At 45.3% G+C, this 20,327-nt stretch overlaps 1 protein-coding gene across 4 annotated transcripts in view; it reads right to left on the reverse strand.

Moving 5' to 3' along the window:
- The window catches only part of TEAD1 (TEA domain transcription factor 1), a 279,289-nt gene that overhangs the window by 46,813 nt on the left and 212,149 nt on the right, over positions 1 to 20,327 (reverse strand). For 2 of the 4 annotated variants that reach the window (XM_037839922.1, XM_037839919.1), the window contains exons 6-10: positions 19,942 to 19,953; positions 19,002 to 19,136; positions 17,805 to 17,851; positions 16,925 to 16,986; positions 15,672 to 15,796 (exon numbers count right to left, since the gene is read on the reverse strand). In XM_037839922.1, the coding sequence (XP_037695850.1) occupies positions 15,672 to 15,796; positions 16,925 to 16,986; positions 17,805 to 17,851; positions 19,002 to 19,136; positions 19,942 to 19,953 (381 nt within the window). The remainder of the gene's footprint in view (positions 1 to 15,671; positions 15,797 to 16,924; positions 16,987 to 17,804; positions 17,852 to 19,001; positions 19,137 to 19,941; positions 19,954 to 20,327) is intronic. The other 2 variants (XM_037839921.1, XM_037839920.1) reach the window with 1 other exon arrangement.

The raw sequence follows: 20,327 nt of genomic DNA on the forward strand, positions 1-20,327 counted from the left end.
ATCATTGTCTTTTGTTGACAAGGGCATATAAAAAAGGCTTTTTGCAGAAATAGTAATAAAGAAGACTTTTATTACACAACTACCAAAACAAGAAACAATTCCATTATTCAGTTTTACCTAACTCAACTGAAAATGATAGTAACATCCTCTGAAGCTCATTATTTACAGTATAAACATAATAAGAAATGTGTATATAGAGTTAGCTAAAGTCATCACCCAGAATGCACATCTCACCCCTGCTCTCCTAGCAAAAGTGTGGATGCAGTGTTCTGCACGATGGTTATATCCACTTCTTCCTCCTTACAGCAGGAATAAGAGTACTGAGGCTTTATCTCCCAGCCCCTTAGTGACCAAACCAGAACTTCTGCTTAACAGCTGGGCATAGCCCACGGAGAGGATCTATAAGGCTGTATGTGGCCAGAAAGAAGAACACAGGTCACTCACTCAGACAATAAAAAAAAAAGAAAGAAGAAAAAGAAAAACACAATAATCACCCCACCTCCACCCCCACCCCCACCCCCCAAAAAAACAAAGACAAACAAACAAAATCACCCAAGAACATATAAAAATCACCAATGCCTGGGGCCCACTTAGACTAGTTAAACTGGACTCGCTGAGAGGGAGGCCCAGACATTAGCATTTTTAAAAGCTCCTTAGTAAATTCCAATATTCAGCCAAGTCTGACAGCCATCGGTCTAGACTCTCCACTCCAAAGCTTCCATGCCTGCCTCTCCTGATGAATACGCAGCACTACCAACTTATTATGATGCAGACCAAGAAGTCTGGGAGCGTGGGGTTTCCAAGGTCCTCAGAACCCAATGGGTTCATGAGAGAAATGCCATCTCCCTTTCCCACCCAGCATTCCTTACTCACTTTCCGAGTTTAAATCGGCATTTCTCAAACTGGTGTTCTTCAGAGCACCCATCCCATAGAAAGTCCCAGGTAAAAGAAGGCCTGGTCACACTGCCTACCTGGGGGTCTTACTGTACACTGGTTAAGAGCATGGGATCTGGACTCAGCCTGCTCAAGCACAGAACTCTGTCCGCACTGCAAATTAATTGTGGCATTGGGCAGGTTCCTCCTCAGTCTCTAAAATGGGGAAAATGATGGCACCTACCTCACAGGGCTGTTAGGTAGCTTAAATGAGATATTGCCTATATAAAGCTTACTAGAGATCCTAAAAGATACTCAATAACAGCAGCTATTATTTTTTATACAACCTCCTCTAAGATTCACAGTGAATATTAGTATATTAAAAGCACTGCAGTAAATAAACATTTTTTTAATTTGTATAACCCAAAGTTTTCCAAACTCATTTGGTCACAGAACCCTTTAAACACATCCCGAGGAAGTGCTGGTTTAAATCCCAGATCCATGTCCTGAATCTCTGGCCACGATGTCAAAGGGCAAGAGGCCCAACTCCCCATCTGACGTCAGTCTCCAGCAGTGCAGCCAAGCCCTCCCCTGTTCAACGCCAGAATGGAACCTTCATCAACGCTTCAGAAACCCTAACAGGTATCAGGCAAAATGAAAAACGGGAACCTATCAAACACAGACATGGACACAGCTTCTGCACCAGCTGCCTGCTGGGTTTTAGGTAAGAATGAGAACCTGAGAACCACTATGTTAGAACAGATTATGCCTGAGCTGGAAGAAAGTTAAACGAAACAAAACAAAACAAAACAAAACAAAACAGTAAAAGCCATCGTTGTGTTAGGGAGTGAGGGGGTGGGGAGGGGTCTTTGATCTTTCTGTAAATTTCCTCAAATGTTGTCACATCATCTCTGCAATTATACGCAAACAAAGGCCCACAGAAATGTATGAGGCGAGCCACCGCTGCTAAGAAGCTCCTAGTCTCATTAGCGGGTAAAAGGAGAAAAAAATTACACAAAGGCAAAGTTGGGGGCACAATCACTGGTGTGAAAGGCCATCAGCAATGAAAAGATGAATGCGGATGATGTGTCTCTGCCTCTTTTCATCCTCTCGTTATACACCATTACGGGTGCTGAGGGCAAAAGGCACTGCTCCTTCATTTTCCAGACAATTGGCTGCCCGTGTATCCCTTCACCAAACCCTTATTAATAACCTGTGCTTGCAGCTAGCACCCAGTCCTGCCTGGCTCTCGAGGTTTCATGTCTGTCGTTCCTTGTGCCTTCTGCAGGCAGTGAGTCTATGAGAAAGAGGGGAACACAAGCAGAGCCCTGGGGATACTGGTGACTCAATCTAGGTTTCTCGACTTGAGCTCCATGCTCCCAGCAATTCTCGCCAGCTGCCCACGCATCAGGGCAGATCTGGGGGGAAGTCAGAAAGTTGTGAGACTTGGGAGTCTTTTCTCAGGACACTGAAAGGCCCCTGCACTGTCCTGTTGGAAACCAGAGATCATGCCCAGTCCTTGATATGTTAAGAGGTCAGGAAGGGGAATGGTGAATGGAGGGCACATGATGGCGGTCGTGAAGGTAAGGCTGAGATTCAAGATGTTGAGTGCAAAGCGTGCACACTCTGAAGCCAGACTCGAATCTGAAATCTCAGCTTTCTCGTAAGTATAATGAGTACCTAATAGATTTAATGCAGAACAGTCTGAAGATTAAAGGAAAGAATGAATGGAAAGTGCTTGGCAAAGGGCCTGGCATATAAGAAGTGTTCAATAAATCATAACTACTAGAATTATTGTTGTAATGGTTTATTATCAGGTGAGATTCACTAGATCCTGGGGTAGAAGTAAAAGAACTTTCTTCCTTTAGCTATCCCCCATGCCTAGCAAAGAGAAAGTAAACATGAATAAGCCAAGGTCTGGGCACAAGTTGTGAAGCCTGTGACTCTTAAATCCTTGATGACAGCTCCTCATAGCAAGCTCTGTGGGGTGTGGGCTTCTCACCTGTGCCTGAAGGAAGGAAAAGAACTCATGTCCTAGGTGCTTCTTATATAGGTGATCTCAATTAATCCTTGCCTTTTGACAATGCTGTAGGCAGGTTTTACTGAAATCATTTTACAGATGAGGAAATAGCAGCTTAGAGATAAATAGACTTGCCTGAGGTCACACACATGTGAGAAGTCCTGGAGTGAAGACTAAACCTTGGTTCTGCCAACACCACTGCCCAGCACACATCAACCACAGCATGTCCCCAAAGAAAATGCCCAGGCCTTTCTAACTCTGCTAGATCTACTTTTTCTAAGAGGAAGTTGATTTTAAAAATAAAAAGCTAGAGTGTTTTCAAAATTCTAAGAAATTAGATTAGAATTTAGGACAAATATAATGATTCACAGATGTATCAGATTCCTCAAAGGTTTCTATTTTGAGGACGTTACCTCCGTGCTCATGTGGCTGGAATGACTGAGAAGGGGCAGCTGTCGGTGCCAGAGGAAATCAGGCACTGCCCTCCAAGGCTGGTGACCTGAAACCCTGCCCTGGCAGCTGGCGTCTGAGGCTTTACTCCTGCCAAGAGGTGAATTTGTTTCTAAGAATACAAAAGGACTGAAGAAGGTGTTCTGGAGACCACAGCATTGCTACAAACAGTTCCTCTCGGTCCCTTAATTCAGCATGGGTACGTCAGGAATCCCTAGGCCCCCAAAACCAGAAGGCTGAAAGGAAGAAATCTACCTGATATGTTTGGGTTCAAGTTTTAATGAAATTAAGGTTCTAAAAAAATGATTTGGTGAGGTGAGGCTTGAGCTGCCTGCCATCCTGCCAGCTGTCCTGGTACAGGGCAGGTTAGGGTGGATTCTTTACCTCCCTTCCTCCTTCCCAAATAAATCTCATTTTCTTTTCCAGCCGTGATGGTCTGCCCCAAAACTGGAGGGGCACACAAAACAAAACAATACAAAACAAACAATAAAAGAACACTAAACAAATATAAAACAAATACAAATATTGGGGCAATATATGAGCAAAACAGGGTGAGTATCAATGAGTCATGTATAGCACAGATCAAAATTAATTTCCAAAAACAGAGGTTTACTTTGACCTGTTTAATTACCCAAAAAGTCTCCTGGGTGCTTAGTAGATACACAACTGGCCATCGACAAATCAGGACAAGAACAGAAAAGGTACTCTAAGTATTTCTTTTATGGATTTTAGTAGAAGCAGCAAGCTCACCTATCATCATGTGACGAGGGAATGTGTGAAGCACAGGGAAGCCATGAGCTAACAATGAAAAGTGACAGAACAGAGCGGGCTTATTGCCCCTAGAGCCAGAATCCTGTGCTGCCCATCTATGTTCCCAGGAATTCCTATAGAGAATTTGGGGATCAAAAGTGGTCATCACTATCTCTCCTGCACGTCACATTACCTAAGTCAGCGTTTACCTGCTCTTCCTGCATGGATGATCTTTTTCTCCAGCATTAAACATAGAGTGGTATTCATTAGCAAGGTGAACATGTGGAATTCCCCGAGAAAACCTGAATCGAGTTTCACAAGCCTAAGGTGAAAACCGGATGAAAACCAAGTTATCCATTAAATAGGAGTAGAACAGACTTTTGGACATATGATGTGTCTCAGAAAATTTACCTTCCATGCAACTTTCCTCAGGTTGCAAGGATATGCTCCTACAAAATGAGGGAATAAACCAAAAAAGAGGGAGTGGGGCCCTAACACAGGAGAGAAGTGAAGGAAATTCCCAGGTCAAAACACAGCTGCCCGAACACCAGATAGTCCCAGAGAAGAGACAGAGCTAGAGGGCTCCTGGAGGGATGTCACCAAGAAGAAAATGGATCTGAGACGCTCCCCGGTTTAGCTGACCATTTGGACTCAAGAGTCTTAGAGTTCTGTTAGAAACTATGAGATGCACTTTTGTACACATGTAAAAACTGGACAAATAAAAACCAAGGTAGTGACAACTCTAGAAAAAACAAAAGTTTTACAATTAAGAAAATGGTCCTAATATATCATATTAACCATGATGTGTGAAAATTCACAGAAGTTTGTAATAATAACACTGAATTAAACCAAATATTGTGTTATGACCACATTGGGAGGTTGGAAGGAGAAGGGTGTGTGTTGGGATCAGGGATATTTGTGTGCTCAATTTAGAGAGTGAAGTCCTAGTCTTCCATAGTAAGACGTCAACAGATAAGGTCTAAAATGGATGGGCCAATATATACAGTATAAGCACGTTATTTAAAAGCACAGAGATAAATACAGGAAGAAATGGCTGCAAGCAGCTGTCCTAGGGAGTAGGCATAGTGGGTGGGGAGGTGGGGTAGGGACTTATGAGCAATGTGGTTCAACTTAGCCTTTACAAATATATTACTTTATTAAAGTAAATAAAGAGTCCATTGAAACGTATCCCAAAACATCGTGGAGATTTTCAGGAAGGGAAAGTACTATAAAGGGAAACAAAAATATTAAGGGTTGTGCTTCAGGGTGTTTATTTTCTGATGGCTGCAAGTTACCTGGACTCTAAAAGAACTCGGGTCAAAGGACCTTTCTATGGCCCCAAAACTCAGGACAACTGAACAGGCACTGAGACGCCTGTCTGCTTGCAGGGGTCTCCAAAAAAGAGACAGATGCTGCACCAGCAAAACCCCAGGCGGACTGAAGAACGTTCCGCAGCTCAGCAGCACCTAAAAATCTTAACACACGGATGCCTGTTTTGACTTGGCAAAATGCTCATTTCCTCTAACTATTGCTACAATCCCCCCAGTTATTCTTTACAGCAGTTGAAGAACAGTAAGGGTGAATGCAGCCCACAAACTTCAACAGTAAAGGGTCAGATGCCCTGGCCTAACAAAGGGCTTTCTTCCTCCCCCAAAGCAATGATTGCAGGTCACTTTCCTTCCTTGTCCCTGGCTCCCCTTTCTCTCTGCTGCGTAGGGGGGCACTGGAGAGGCGTGAGGAGCACTTGCACTCCAGGGTCAGAGGAATCCTGGTCTTGCAGCCCTTCCTAGCTGAGTTATCCAGGACAGGCTCGATTTAAGCCCTCTCTCTGCTGCAGCTTCCACGTCTGCACTGTAGGGATAATACCAGCATCTGCCTCAGAGGAGTGTCACAAGGATTAAAGGAGATAATGCATGGGAAATACACTACACTGTAACTAACATGTAATTTGTTATCATTATTATTATTATCCCTTCCCCCAAATAATTATGATATTTTTTTACTTTGGATGAGATAATTTGAAGTTAAGCATGTCTCTCTGACAGGAACAAAATGGAAGTACTAGAATTTAAAGCAAAAACTAAGGGAGGAAAGTTCCAAACACATTAGGGTGATGCCCACCACATGGGGATAACCATTAGCTATGGAATGCAGGGCAGCCGAGGGGGGTTGCCGTCAGCCTCTGGTGATCCGGTCCCTGCACTTCCCTGGGCCATCTCTCTCCAGACACCCTCTGCGAGGCATGTGGTCTATCCATGCAGATGGGAACTGCACGTTGGGCTGCCCAATCACTGTAGATGAGACAAACCAGAACAGTCCAACTTCCAAAAATGGTCACTGGGGTTGTCTTCTCTTCTCCTCCTCTTTTTTTTTTTTTTTTTTAAGAGACTGTTAATACACTCCATTACAGAGACCTCTGATGAGGTAGTTCACTTTTTTGGAAAAAGAAAGAAAAGCCCTACAAAATCTGCACTGCTCCCTCCCAGCGCTGTCCTGCACCATCTGACCTGAAGATGGCGGTCTTTTCCTAAACTTGTTACAAAAATTCCAAGTATTTGAAGAACGTAGTAAAACCTTGAAAAATGACTGCTGTCAAATAATACCGAAAGAAAAATTATAATCCACTTAGGAATTTAAAGAAACCAAGACAAATAACTCATGTCAAGGGATGCGAACGTACAAGTTGAAACAGAACAAGGACAAATCACCATGTACATTTGCTTTCTGCCACGCTCCTGCCAGGACTCTGTCCAGTCACCCCCAGGGCACGCTAGCCATTCTATGCAGGGACAGGGAGTGGCTAGCCAGCTAAGGAGAGCAACCTGCATATTCTACCCTCTGACGGAGCTTTGCTGGGGCTCAGGGCTCCTGCCAGGGGAGAAAGTGAACCTGAAGGGAGCTCCTTCTCAGCAGCCCAGCCCCGGATGCTGCATCATCCTTTCTCTTGTGCTCTTCCCACTAGAAAAAAGAAACAAGGAACCAGCAAGTCCTTCCTTCCAGGATCTCACACCACGATGTGCCTGCACTGCTGCCACCCACCCACCTCCATCACCATCTCCACAGAGGGGTTGCTGTTTTCTTAGAAAGAAGCATGTCTTCCCCACACAAGAGCAGCTGAAGGGCCACACTGGCTGAGTGCAGGGAGAGTGACCTTGAAGGCAGGCCTACAAACGGCCAAGGAAAGCAGATGGAGCCTGGCCAGGACCTCTGTGAAATGTCTATAAAACCTGGGTTTCCAGATGCTTTCAATTGCCTTCTCCCCAAAGGGTAATGAAGAAAGAGGGTTAGTGTCCAGAGCAGTTCAGAGACACACAGTAAACCACACAGCAGACAAGCTGCTGTTTCAAGAGGGCATGTGCTGGGTATAGATGAGCAGACAGGACAGCTCGGCCACCACCGCAGGACACAGACGGAAAAATCACACACACCTCGGTGGGCCACCACTTCCAAATTCTCAGCTGGAAACTTCACTGGAAGACACTCTTTCCCATGTCCAGCTGCAAGAAGAGTTTGGTAAAATATATGAGAAAAACCCAGGAGAAGCATAAAAACTGAGAGACAGCCAACCATCAGATCAGTTGCAGCCTTCCACCAAGAACCTGGAAGGCCAAAAGCACTTTCTGACCATTTATGCACACATCAGCCACAAATGAGTTAGAATCCAACAAGCTCTACCATTCTCGAGCCGTGTGACCTAAGACAACTCGCTTAACCTCTCTGGGCATTGGCTTCCTCATGTGAACACCCGTGAGGGTCAAATGAAACAGTAAACATGAAAGCTCGTTGTGAACCACAAAGAGTTGCAGAGATGCTGGTGGGCAGGTTTATACTGCTATGATATCACCTGTAAGCCCTAAACCAGGGGAAGAGAAGGACCGTCCTTTCTCCAGGGCCAAACCCAGATCTGCCCAAACAAACACTTCCCATGATTATACAACCTGACTCTGAGATTATACAACCACCTCAGCAGCCGCTGCAGGGCTTGGAAGCTTCTCCACGGAAACTGTGCCCATCTCTACCCTGCTGAGGATGTAGGCAGGATCCTCCTGGCAATCTGGAATTCAAACTTGCTTCTGATCTTGTTTCCTGACATCTCCAATCTAACACACACACACACACACACACACACCCCTTCCCTTCTTTCTTCCACAGGCATCATCCATGTCCTACTTCCTTAGAGCTGCAGTGGTCACATTTTCCAAACCAAACTCAGGATCTATGATCTGACAAAGGTATTTTAGTCAGTCTGTAAATGTAGGCCTTTGAAAGAAGCTATAAAGATATGAAAATAAAATCATCCTTGGGCTTATATTTGCCCAACCACCTTTATCAAAAAGAATAAGGTTAATCTGCAGGATGTACTGGCAGAACTTCAGTGCAGGCTCAACCAGAGGCCTGTCAATCCCCCCAGCGGAGGAGAACTCAGGCTCCCTTCGCCTGTGAAGGTTGCTTGAGGCCCCATGTTTCCAGGCTGTTCCAGCCACTTAGAAATAGAGGGTCTAACACACTCCAGGCAGCCCAAGTCCATGTGCCTCCTGGCTGAGGGGCTTCCAGTCCCCAAGCCTAGGTGCCCCCACCCCTTCAGGAATTCTCTCCTCTCTTGGAGCCCAAGGCAAGTGTCTATACCTTCTTCTTTCTCCAAATGTCTCTTATCACCCTGTCCACTGGCTATCAATCTGTGAATCAGAGGTAAGAATCCCTGCCCTCCCCTGGCCCCCGTTAGTGGGGCAGTGTCATTCTAACACATTTGGGGAGATAGCACATGGGAGAGTACTTGGTAAATGATAACCATCTCCCTAAATACTGGCTATGCCATTATCCTCCTCCCCAAATTTCTCAAACCACTGGCTTTGGATTTAGACAAAGTTCAAATACCTAATGCTGCCATCTATTAGCTGTGTCCTAGGCTAATGACTTAACTTCTCTGAGCCTCTCTGTTTCCATTAAGTTAACATAAACTTATTTCAACGAGTTTATTTTGAGGACTAAGAGAGACAGTAGTAGCGTCAAAGCCTGGCAGTGCTTAGCAATCCTAGCAATCCTGCTTCCTCCTCTGTTGCTGACTCTCCAATCTGTATCCCTATCCCTGGTCTCAAAAATGCAGTCACTTCCACTTACCCTTCTCGTTCTCCCACAGCTAATTAGTCCCCAAAGCCACAGCCTCTCACCCCTCTGCCATTCCCTACTTCCCTGTTCCTTCGGCCACGGCCCCTGACCTTAATTTGGGTCCTCGTCACCGATCGCCTGGACTCCATCCTCTACCCTGCTGCTGCCATCACCTTCCAGAAGCACACACAGATCACGTCTTCTCTTAAAATAAAAGGGGGTTGGAGGTGGGGGAGAACATAAATTCATAAAAAGCTGCGTATGTACAAAATCTCTGGAAAGATTCATAAGAAACCAGAACAATGGTTACCTGTTTAGAGGTGGGATAGGAATTAGAAGGAAGGAAAGTCTCCCTCCTGTTCTTTTATGCTTTTACATTTTTGATCACATGAACTTATGAGCTATTTAAGAAATAAATTAATATTAAAAGTGAACCCACCACTGGCTCCCACCTGAATTTCAACAGAGTCCAACAGCACCGGGCATGCAGAGCCTCCCATGTTCTCCCTCCTTGTCCCTCTCTCTGGCCTAATCTCCTATTACATTATTATAAGACATTCAGGTTCAATTATCACAATAATACGCCAAGCATGATCCTATTGTGCCCATTTTACAGAATGGAAACTGAGGCTGAGCCGTGAAGCAATTTGCTCCAACTCTCACAGCTGGTAGGAAGCAAACGCCAGCCTTCTCTTTCCACTCGCGAATGATGCCACCTAATGGATGACACAACACGTTCTAAAATACAGGTGGGAAACTTCTTTCCTCTTGCATGTCTTGCCCCACAGACTGAGAATAATCACAGAACATATGCTGGGAAAGGACCTCAGAGAAAACCCAGTTTCAATTCTCCATCCACTGCAAAGAGTACTTCTGCATCTAGCTCGTGCTCGGGGAGCTCAGATTTTGGGAGGTGGCCATTTTTACTTTTGAACAATTTCTTTATTTCTCCAAAAGTGCAGTAAAGAGGTTAAGAATACAGAGTGGAGCCAAACTTGGCATGGCTACTTCCTAGTGGTGGATCTTGATAATGTTACTTAATGTTTCTGAGCCTTCGTTCCTTTATTTGTAGCCTGGACATAACAGTATCTGTGTGAAAATATGTGGCATACAGTGCTTATAATATAGCTCAACAAGTGCTGGGTGATTATCACTGTTGCCCTAAGCTCTAGAGACATGTCCTATGTTGTTTAGCTTAGGAAGGTATTCACAGTTCAGGCTTTGCTCCTATACCACATCACAGAACTTGTATTCCTCTTCAAGACCTACAGAGAACAATCCCCTTGCCTCTCCCTCTCCATCCCAAAGAGATGTCTTCTCTGGTTGGGTAACTCCCACCTAAGCAAACACCTTCCCGTTCTCTCCTCCTGCTCATTCTGGCATCTAGTCCTTGACAGGCATTAAACAACCATGAGCTTGAAGTCTGCAGCTGCAGGGTTGCCAGCTGTGGAGCAGGATGTGGCTGCGCTGCCTGCTGGGGGCTGCAGGAACCTGACGCCCCCAGGGTTGGGGGAGAGGGGCTTGAAGGAGTCACACAGGCTTTATTGGGAAAACTGCTCCCTGTGCACTCACAGGATTCAGCGCAGAGCTCACACTGTTGGCTGGGTTTTCATCTGGGCTGCCTAACTCAGCCTCCAAGAACTGGGCACCGATTTCAGGTGAAGCTGCTTTAAATAGCCCACCCTGGCTGGAGGATCTTGGACTTACACTTGAAGTCCTTTGTTATGCCACATTGAAATCATGTAGAAAGTATATTTTCAAGCATTACTAACCCCTTCTAGAATAGCCTTTGTTTTTTAAACTTTTGCTTCCTTTCTTCACCCTCTGCTGTTTTTCTCTTAGCTTCTAGTGGAGTCAAAGGTAACGGGGGACTGACTTGTTGGTTCTCCACCAACATAAACTGTCATCAACTTGGGGAAACACTGCGGTGTGGTTTCTATGTGATGCAGAGCCAGCAGAGGGTGCTCATCTCCCTGATTATTCTTTCATCACTGGCTCCTTATAGATTACAGCCTTGGGCTATATAAAAACAAGCTACTCATCAGATTGAAATGGACAGTACAGCCTTTTGGTTACAAACTCAGGATGTGGAGTCAGCAGACCTGGGTCTGAATCCTACTTCCAGTTAGCTATCTAATTACTGGGTAAGCTGCTTCAAAAGGATTAAATAATGCCTAATGCTAGCACACAGAAAATGCTTAATAAGCTTTAGTTATCACTACCACTAATGCTACAACTAGTACCACTTCTTGTGAAGAAGTCTTTAGTGGTGTCAATGGTGATGTATGTGGTGAACTGGGTATTTCTACTAGATATGCTGGTACTCAGGGAGACAGCCCCAGACTGAGGAGGAGGGAAATGAGTTTTCATCTCGGCTTTGCTGCTACCTAACTAGTACCTAATTGTGGCTAAGTCTTATCTCCTCGGGGGTGGTACAGGCAGACTGGGGTTCAAAGCCAGCTTCTGCCCTGACTAGATCTAAGATAGCAATCACTCCAAGCCTCTTCTGTAGAAGGGAAGACAATTACCCACTTCATGGAGGCTGTAGTAAGGATTAAAGAAATCACTAATAAAAAGTAATTAGTACTGCATCTGGCTAATTAATTTGGTTGTTTTTTTTTGTTTTGTTTTGTTTTTTTGTCAGCATTACCTATGTAAGATCTCTTCTACCAAAAATATTTCATGACCTCATGACTCCAGTGAGCCTAAATCATAACAAACGAGTAGGGGGAAATATACATATATGTCTGTATGGAGGGAAAGCTTTGGAGAATCTAAATGCAAAATGTCACTAGCTTAAGGCCCTTAAATTACTTGTTGGCTTACTTATCATATTGCCATTCTTAATGTTTAATGTTAAATTTTAGTACATTCAAGCTTTTTAAAATGTATGAGTTGAAGTTATTTCATTAAAGAGGGCTTTAATTTTTCCTATCATTGAAACAAAAAAAAATAGCCAAATTAAAGTTTGATAAGGCCCAAAACTTAAGTGCCAAAGAAACCAGCCATAAGCCATTAGTTTCATAGTTTGACTCCTAAAGCACCATTACACAGTTCTTTGTAACAGCACTTCTTGTTTGCACAATAAAGCACATGTCATATAATTTGAGAGGCTGGTGCTTGAGACATTGTCAAAATGCTTTAAATAATTTCATTAATTCTCCCCCATTTCAATTAGTTGACCATCTTCTTTCCAAGAGTCCAACCCTCTCCTCTAACACAAGAACCATCCTTCATAGCCTCGCATTTCCAGCAAAATCAAATGCATATGCTGGTTACAATCTGCCAGGTATGCAAATGTGTTTAATTGCAAAACAAGTGTTCATAACATAGGAATATTAGAAGTGACATCAAAAATTGAGTCTGATGTTAGATATGGTAAAATAATTTCACAATAGTGCCATAACTTTGGCATTATCTAAAACAAAAAAATGGTAAAACTTTTAGATTAGAACTTAAGACATAATTTCCTGTCATAATACAACATGCCAGAAACATCCACATATATATTAGAAGGTTTTCTTTTCTGAAATTATACTTTCTTAAACTAAAGAGCAAGTAACTTTCATCTTTGAAGAAGGACCATTTTTCCACATGCGCACTTGGCATCATCTGACAAACTGTATATTTCATTTGTTTGGGTGGTTCTTGTTTGTCTTCTCCACTAGAATGTAAGCTCTATGAGAATAAGGACTTTGTTTTGTTCAGTGCTGAATCCTCAACCCCTGAAGTGGTGCCAAGCATGTAGTAGGTGCTCAATAAGTTATTTACTGAATGAATTCGAATCTCTCTCAGTTCCCAACTCATATCCCCTAAAAATAATTATTTTCTTAAGGGGCTAAAGGATATTGACCCATATCAGGCTTTCCATTATTTCAGCGACTTTGAAGTCACTTATTGGGGTCTTAGCTATGAAATCCAAGGTTTTTATTCATCAATAAAAGGGATTAAAAGCCAAAATCCAGGTGATCCATTCAGATCATCGTTAGATGTAATCCTGAACATACATGAAACACACATCTCTGAAACACTTTTTCTGGGACTTGATGGGCCCTGGCTTTATGAAAATATCTGCCAACTTTCATTTGCTGCTGTACCTACTTCAGGCTCACTGCCTTCTTCCCTATCCCATCCTCCTCTCTCGGCCCAGGGCTTCCTGCTCCCCATGACATCACTGGCTGCTCTCAGTGTCGTTTGCTCCTAGCCGTCATCTCCATAATATCTCATGTCTGTCCCCCTGAACTAGATGTCACACTCTACAAGGGCCGAGGCTGAGGCTGTCTGGGGAGCACTGAGGCCCACCTTCTGTACAGCAACTTGCACATGCAGGAGCCCAGTGAATGTTTACAGAATAGAATGAATGATGTGGTCACTGAATTTCTCCCCAATATTAAGCCCTGTAAATATGAAGAACAAAAAAAAGGGGTAACTGAGCACTCTGGGCTCTACAGACCCATGGCTGGAGAGCACAGTAATGAGGTGGGGGATGGGGTTGCCACAGCCTTTTAACCAGGGAAACATCTGCCATCCTGGGGCTTTGGCTTCCACTGGCTTGAAGTTCTGTTCCTAAATACTGGTTGCAAGCAAAGTCAGAGAGCTTTGTTCAAACAGGAGATGAGACAGAAAATAAAATTCAAGAGACCTTCAAATTGGAAGGCGGTGTTTCAGAGTAGTGAATAGAGTATATGGAAACAGATGTGGGCTTCTAGTTTCTCTGCCTACTGCCTAAATATCCTGCGGAAATCATTTAATGTGTCTGGGCCTCAGTTTCTTCATCTGTAAGATGGGGAAAACACAACCGACCTCCTAGGGCACTATGAATGAAATAATCAAGGACAAAGTGTTCTGCAAACAATGAGGTGTTATACAAACACCAGATACAGTATGCAGAAGCAGCATCTGGGCCAAACCACAGCTTCCAGCCAAAGGACCATCTGAACTTCCCAGAACAGAGTCTCTCTTAAATAATGGGAAGTGTAGAGACACAAAGGTAATCTTCTTGTTTATTTCAATGGCCCTCACAGATTTAGATTTAACCCATCACAATCGCCCTTCTTGTGAAATCACTCTACCTGAGAGAAGTGATCAAGTCGGCCTTCTCTTCCCTGGCCTCAAAAGCTTCACTTTCCTATACTTTCCCCTGATTGGCCAAAGGACTTACATCTTTTTCCTCATTTTTCCCTCTAATTCTGGAGCAGCTCTATTTTCCACCAGCTTCCAGAGCTCATGATTCACAGACCCAGCAACATCAGTGGGTCATACACGGGTTCCAGTGAGTCCCACATAGTTGATGGCTGGTGAAGTCCCTTTGCTGATGGAGGTCTCCCCCATCCCAGAATCAGGAGCTTGCCCCTGAGCTAAACTACAAATGCTCCTGGGAAAGGACTCCTCCAATTGTTCAGTATCTCAGTTATTGACATCACACTGTGATGCATTTTCCTGATAAAAGAATGACAGCAGGGTGGGCAGTACACAGAGAGCATGGGCTCTGTGTGCTTCTGATAGCCCCTCAGATTGGTCAGGTGGGGTGAGATAGAGATAGAGAATGTGGAAAGAAGTTGGTGAGGATCCCGAAGACAACTCATGATTCCTTCAGTTTTGCCTCAGGCTCACCCACACACAGATGCAATGTTCACACTCATAGCCAAGGAGTGGGTGTGAAGAAAGGGTACTTGGCTTGTTGGGTGGCAAAGAAGGGAGGCTCACATATGTATGGGAAATGATAGGCCTGGCTGAGAAACAATGGGATGATGGGTCCTGGATGGGGTAGGGGAAATGGAAAAGAAGAAAAATGACAAATAGAGTACAGATGCCAAAGTTACTGATATTTATGAGATTATAATGCATTGCGTCAACTTCTGAAAATGTCATTTATTACTTCTGCTTGGAAGATAACTTTCTTCTCGAGGAAACAAGATACAGTGTAACAGTTGTGCAGTATAGCACAATCATTAAATGTTTAGGCTTTCTTTGACATTTTAAAGACCTGAGTTTGAATCTCAAACACATTAGATATTAACTGTGTGACTTTGGGAAGTTACTTAACCTCTCTGTTTCCTCATCCAGCAGACAGTACCTACTGATAGGATTTTTGCAAGGACAAAATCATCTATCTAAACAGCTTTGCATGGTACCACCCATACAACAAGTCTCAATAAATGGTACTTGTCATTAAATTTTCTAACGGTAAGAGCCTCTTGAGGCTTTAGCTTCCTTCATCTCCTAGAGTTTGGGGCCAGAGTGACAGTAAATATTCACTTCTGAAGTTCTACATATGTGTTAATAGGACTACCATTTTGCTTGACTGACAAGCTGCTTGGCTATTCTTTCCCAGGTCTGTTTTCAAATAAGATATTTGCCAGAGATGAGGGCTGGGGGGAAAAGGAGAAGAAAAGGAGAGGAGTGGGGAGAGGGTCAGGAGGATCGGGAAGCAAATCCTGGGTTCAAGACCCACCTCTCTGAGCACACTCACCGAGTCTGGGTCTCGCTGCTGTTCAAGAAACGCTGAGAATTCCACCAGGCGAAGCTTGGTTGTGCCAATGGAGCGGCCCTGCCAGGCAGGGACCGAGGGAGCTGGGGCTGATGCAGGCTCGAACCCTGAAAGACCAAGAGTCACCTTTAAGCCTAGACGCTCACCTCACCTCACCTCAGGTCCCAGGCTGATACCAGGACAGAGCTTTTTACAGAACGGATGACCGGAAGGCCTACAACCCCATCTCCAGCAGTGTCCAGGGCTGGAACTCAGGCAGCGGAGGGATTCTGGCTGAGGATCGCAGACACAGTGACACAAAGAGAAGCAAGGCCACGTGCTCCTCAAAAGCCAACCTCAGCTAAAGGTCTGGGCTGTGGCATGTCCTGACAGGAAAGGAACCGAATTAATTGTCCCAAAGGAGGAGACAGAGACGAGAAGACACCTAATTCTGGACATGCCAACAGTGACTGGAGAGTCAGAAGAGAATGCTTCCAAAGATTTTCCTGAGAGACCCTGATGAGTCGCGCTCTCCTTTTACTTGCCCGTCTCCTTTCTCCTTTCTTAAGACTGTGGTCACTGGCAGTCCAGAACATTCCCTCAGGATGCACCAGGGTACCAGAGCTGAGGACACCCTGTGAATGCATTTTCAGACTGGAGAACCTCTAATGCAGAGTAGTGATTTTTACACCATCCCCAGGCTGTTCACCTGAGCAACTCTATATGCATACGTGCACGCGTGCTTGCGTGCTGCTGTGTGCATGCTGGGTGTGGGTGCGGCGGGGCTGCCCAGACCTTATCAGACCTTATGTTTTCTAGTTTGGGCTTCCATGTGAGCTTTCCTTTAAAGAAAAGTAGTAGAACTTGAAATATGCTTATCTAAGAAAGGGTGAATAAAACCACATCTGCCCTCAAAACTTCGATTGCCCAATTCCGCTTGCTTATGACGAGGAAGGAGGCACAGCAACTTCCCCTTCTGAGGATTATCAAGTGTCCTAAGTGAAAGTGATCAGACTTCCTGTTTCTTTAAAAACCATCTGCAGAGCTCTCGGGAGATGATGAAGGGAATAAGGACCTGTGGGGGACACCCTTGTGGCCCTCTGGAGCTCCGGGCTCACCCTGCCTTAAGAGGGGGGCAGGAAGGGGCATCCACAGTCCTGCAGTAGGAGAAATGTGTGGCTGTGGCAAGGACAAGCATCTCTCCACACTGGCTGCACAGGGCTGCCTCCCGGAGATAGTTTCCCACTGCGACTCACCTGGAATGGGGGCCGTGACCGCTGGCTGGATGGGATAGGCCTGCTGCACAAAGGGCTTGACGCTGGGGAACAAAGGTTTGGAGAGTCAGAAACAGAGAATGAGTCAGCAGCTACTACCCAGGCCTGGCCTTGGCCTCCCCTGGCTACTGACCTGACCCGAGGTCCCCGAACTGTAACTCTCCCTGTCTACAGGCGGCAACAAATCCCAGACAGAGCTCAGCAGAGACAGAAAGTTGCTCTCTCCAAGTGAGTAGGGCCAGCAGGGTGCTAGGGATGGAACCACCAAGCCCCTGCAGACTCTGTGGGTCAAGCTAGACTGATATCAGCCTGACTTCCATGTGCCGTAACAGCTGTCTTTCAGCCTCTCTTCTTGTCCCAGCAGAGACCGAGGTCAGCAGTCACCATTTCCAGGCAAAGTCTCAGACAAGCTGCAGGCTATCCTTCTCTAGGCCAAATAGCTCACATTCTTTTGGCAATATATAGGCAGGATTTCCTTTCTGCTTTGATCCCTAAAATGCCCTTATCTTGCCTTACTGAGCTTTGCTTCCCTTGCCTCCAGAGCATCAGTGGGATTTTCTACTAGCTGCTTCTACCACAGGGAAAACTGGAATGCAATGGGCTACAGGATCACTTCCACTGCCCTTTCTCAGGCCAGGCACTTCCCAGGAAGACCCCAAAGCCAGGGAGGGACAAGGACTGACTTCCTGTTCCAGGCTGGATGACTTCTGGAAACTCTTCCTCACTAGTAATAAAGTGGGAGCGAGGTATTTAAACCTCTCCCAGATCTGAGAGAACAACTCCATAGATAAAAAGGGGGTGACCCGGGTAATCTCAGGTTAAACCTCCTTTCTCCCCTGAGCCCCAAGGCAGTCAGACTTACTCTTGCGAGGATCCCGGCTGCCCTGTTTGAATCATTCCAGGCCAGAACTGGAAGGCAAAGTACAAGAGGTTTCAGGACCATGAGTTTACTTCCAAGTGCACTTCAGGGTATCTAAGCATTGCAACCCCTGCTAGAGGACAACGGATTCTGATCACTCACTGGCTACAGGTTTGCCCTTTCCAAGTGCAGATGTGGTCACCTCTGCCACACAATCAAGACCTACACCCTTAGCCCGGCACCTAGGATCCCCCTTTGCCCGTTTCCCGAAACCTCCCTGGGTGCAGGGACTAGGAGGCAACTCGCCAGCATTCTTGTTAAACGTAGCAGAGATCTGGGAGAGCTGCAGGAGCCCACAAATATTTTGTCTGACTGCTTTATTCATGTGCCATCCATCCTTCTCTTCCTCCCTCAGTTATGAAGCTCTTCCATGCTATATTATTTCTCCACAGCTCCCAGCACTGAAGGCCCAGTAGGGGAGAGGACAAAGCTCAGAAGGAGACGGCAGGGAGCTCACAGAAGCAATGCAGACACCTTCCTTGCTGTGAGTTTTCCTGAGGTTTCTAATATCTGGCATCCCCCTGCCAGAGACGCAGTATAATGTAAAGGAAAATACACAGACTTTGGTTCACACCATCCTGGGTCTGAATCCTGACTTCACTATCCATACAACTATGATCAGGATCCTTAACTTCTTGTTTTGTTCCTAAGGAACCTCAGTTTTCTCACCTGTAAAATGGCAATAACAATAAGAAGCATTTAAAATTATTCTAAGAATTAACTGAGCTTATAGAGCTTCTCAGCTCTTGGTAGAGGTCAAAAGGAAAATGTTAATAGATTACTTTGCCCTTTTAATAGCTAGTTCACTTAAAGTGACCCTAAGAAAGCAGAGGCAGAGAGGAAGGGCCCAGAAGAAGGTGGAGAGAGAAGCTTAGGCAGATCATGACCCAGACGGGGACCAGAAAAGGGATTCTAATTCCCTGTTGAGGGACTAAGGGTTCCTCCCTCTTCCTTTCTCCTTCTTTTTCTTCCTCTTCCTTTTCCTCCTTCTCTGTCTTTTACCCTTTTGCACCCCACATCACTTCCCCACAGGATGGCCTTTCCCCTCCCTTGTATCCGAGCCAGTCAACGGGAAGTCCTCTATGGAAGGCTTAATGCTGCCCACAGAGCCCACCGCTCCTGGATCCGCCCGGGACTCACCCCTGGCGCCCCTGGGAAGGCCGGGCGCGGGATGCCAGGCAGCCCCAGCTTGTTGTGAATGGCGGTGGCCGAGACGATCTGGGCTGACGACATGGCTGCCATGTGCTGCAGGGCCTTATCCTTTGCAGTCTGATCCTTGAATGCGACAGTGACACACCGACTTAATACATAAGGCATGACTACCAGGCAGGTTAAACAGGCACAGCCACAAGCACGGGGACTAAAATACAGAGCCACAAAATAGGCCGAAAAAGCAAACATGCACTGATAAATAAATACAGCCAGAAGGCTAAAACAGACTGAACCTACCGTAACTCTGAACACGAACTGAGACTAGCCAAAGGCAATATTTTAAAAACATCTTTAACTCCACTTTCCAACCGAATGGGAAGCCTCTGAGAAGAATGTACAATGGGTATTATCTTTTTTTCAGCTTCCAGAGGGAGTTCTTCAATTACTTAACATAGTCAAGAAATAAAAAAGGGTCCTGCTTTTTAAGCATACGGATAGGAGGAGGGGTGAAAGAACAGATGTGATTGTGGATTTGGGGCAAGACAATCCACAGAGCGCCTGAAAGCCCTATTTGTGTGTGTGCTGTCACGTGGTCACAGTCCCAGGAGCTGCTGGAGTCATGCAAGTTCCAGAAACCCTTGCAGACACCTGAGGTGGCAGCTCAGAAGCAGCGGGGCAAGGGGCAGAGGGCAGGGCCAAGCAGCATGCTGGTGGGGTGCATGCTTTCTCAGATATCCCCGCCTTAGGTCTAAGGCTACTTGGGTTCTTTCTAAAGCTGAGGAAACAGAGAGATGCTACAGGCAAGTGGTTTCTCTTTTTCCTAAAGTGGGTCTTTTCTAGAAAAGCCAAGGCTGATAACACAAAGCTAGCCAAAAAGTCTGCCAAGCACAGCTAAAATACAAATACTCAGTTTGGTGAAAATACTTACCATGCTTGTTACCTGGATACAATAATAAACAATTTGTTAAAATGATTGTGTACAAAGGCAGGGTTATTTCTCTTCTTCATTAAAAAAAATAGGTACAGGTACAAAAACACTACTCAGGTACAATAAAACACACAAGTGCATTTTTTTTTTCTTCCATATTATAGGAAGAATACATGATCCAGATAGCCTGTAGAAAGGCAATTATCAAGAAGGGCACGCAGCAACAGCCACAATCAGAAACTACCCCCAGCTCCTTTGAGCTGGTTCTTTGGCTTCTCCAGTACAGCTGGAGAAACCATCAGACTCCTGCTGTGGGCCAGGGCCTGCCGGCCAGGCAGGGTTTCATGCTCAGTAAACACATCCAGGCTCCTGGCTGCTAGCAGAAG

The sequence above is a fragment of the Choloepus didactylus genome, chromosome 6 (genome assembly GCF_015220235.1).
Source record: "Choloepus didactylus isolate mChoDid1 chromosome 6, mChoDid1.pri, whole genome shotgun sequence".
Classification (NCBI taxonomy): Eukaryota; Metazoa; Chordata; class Mammalia; order Pilosa; family Megalonychidae; genus Choloepus; species Choloepus didactylus.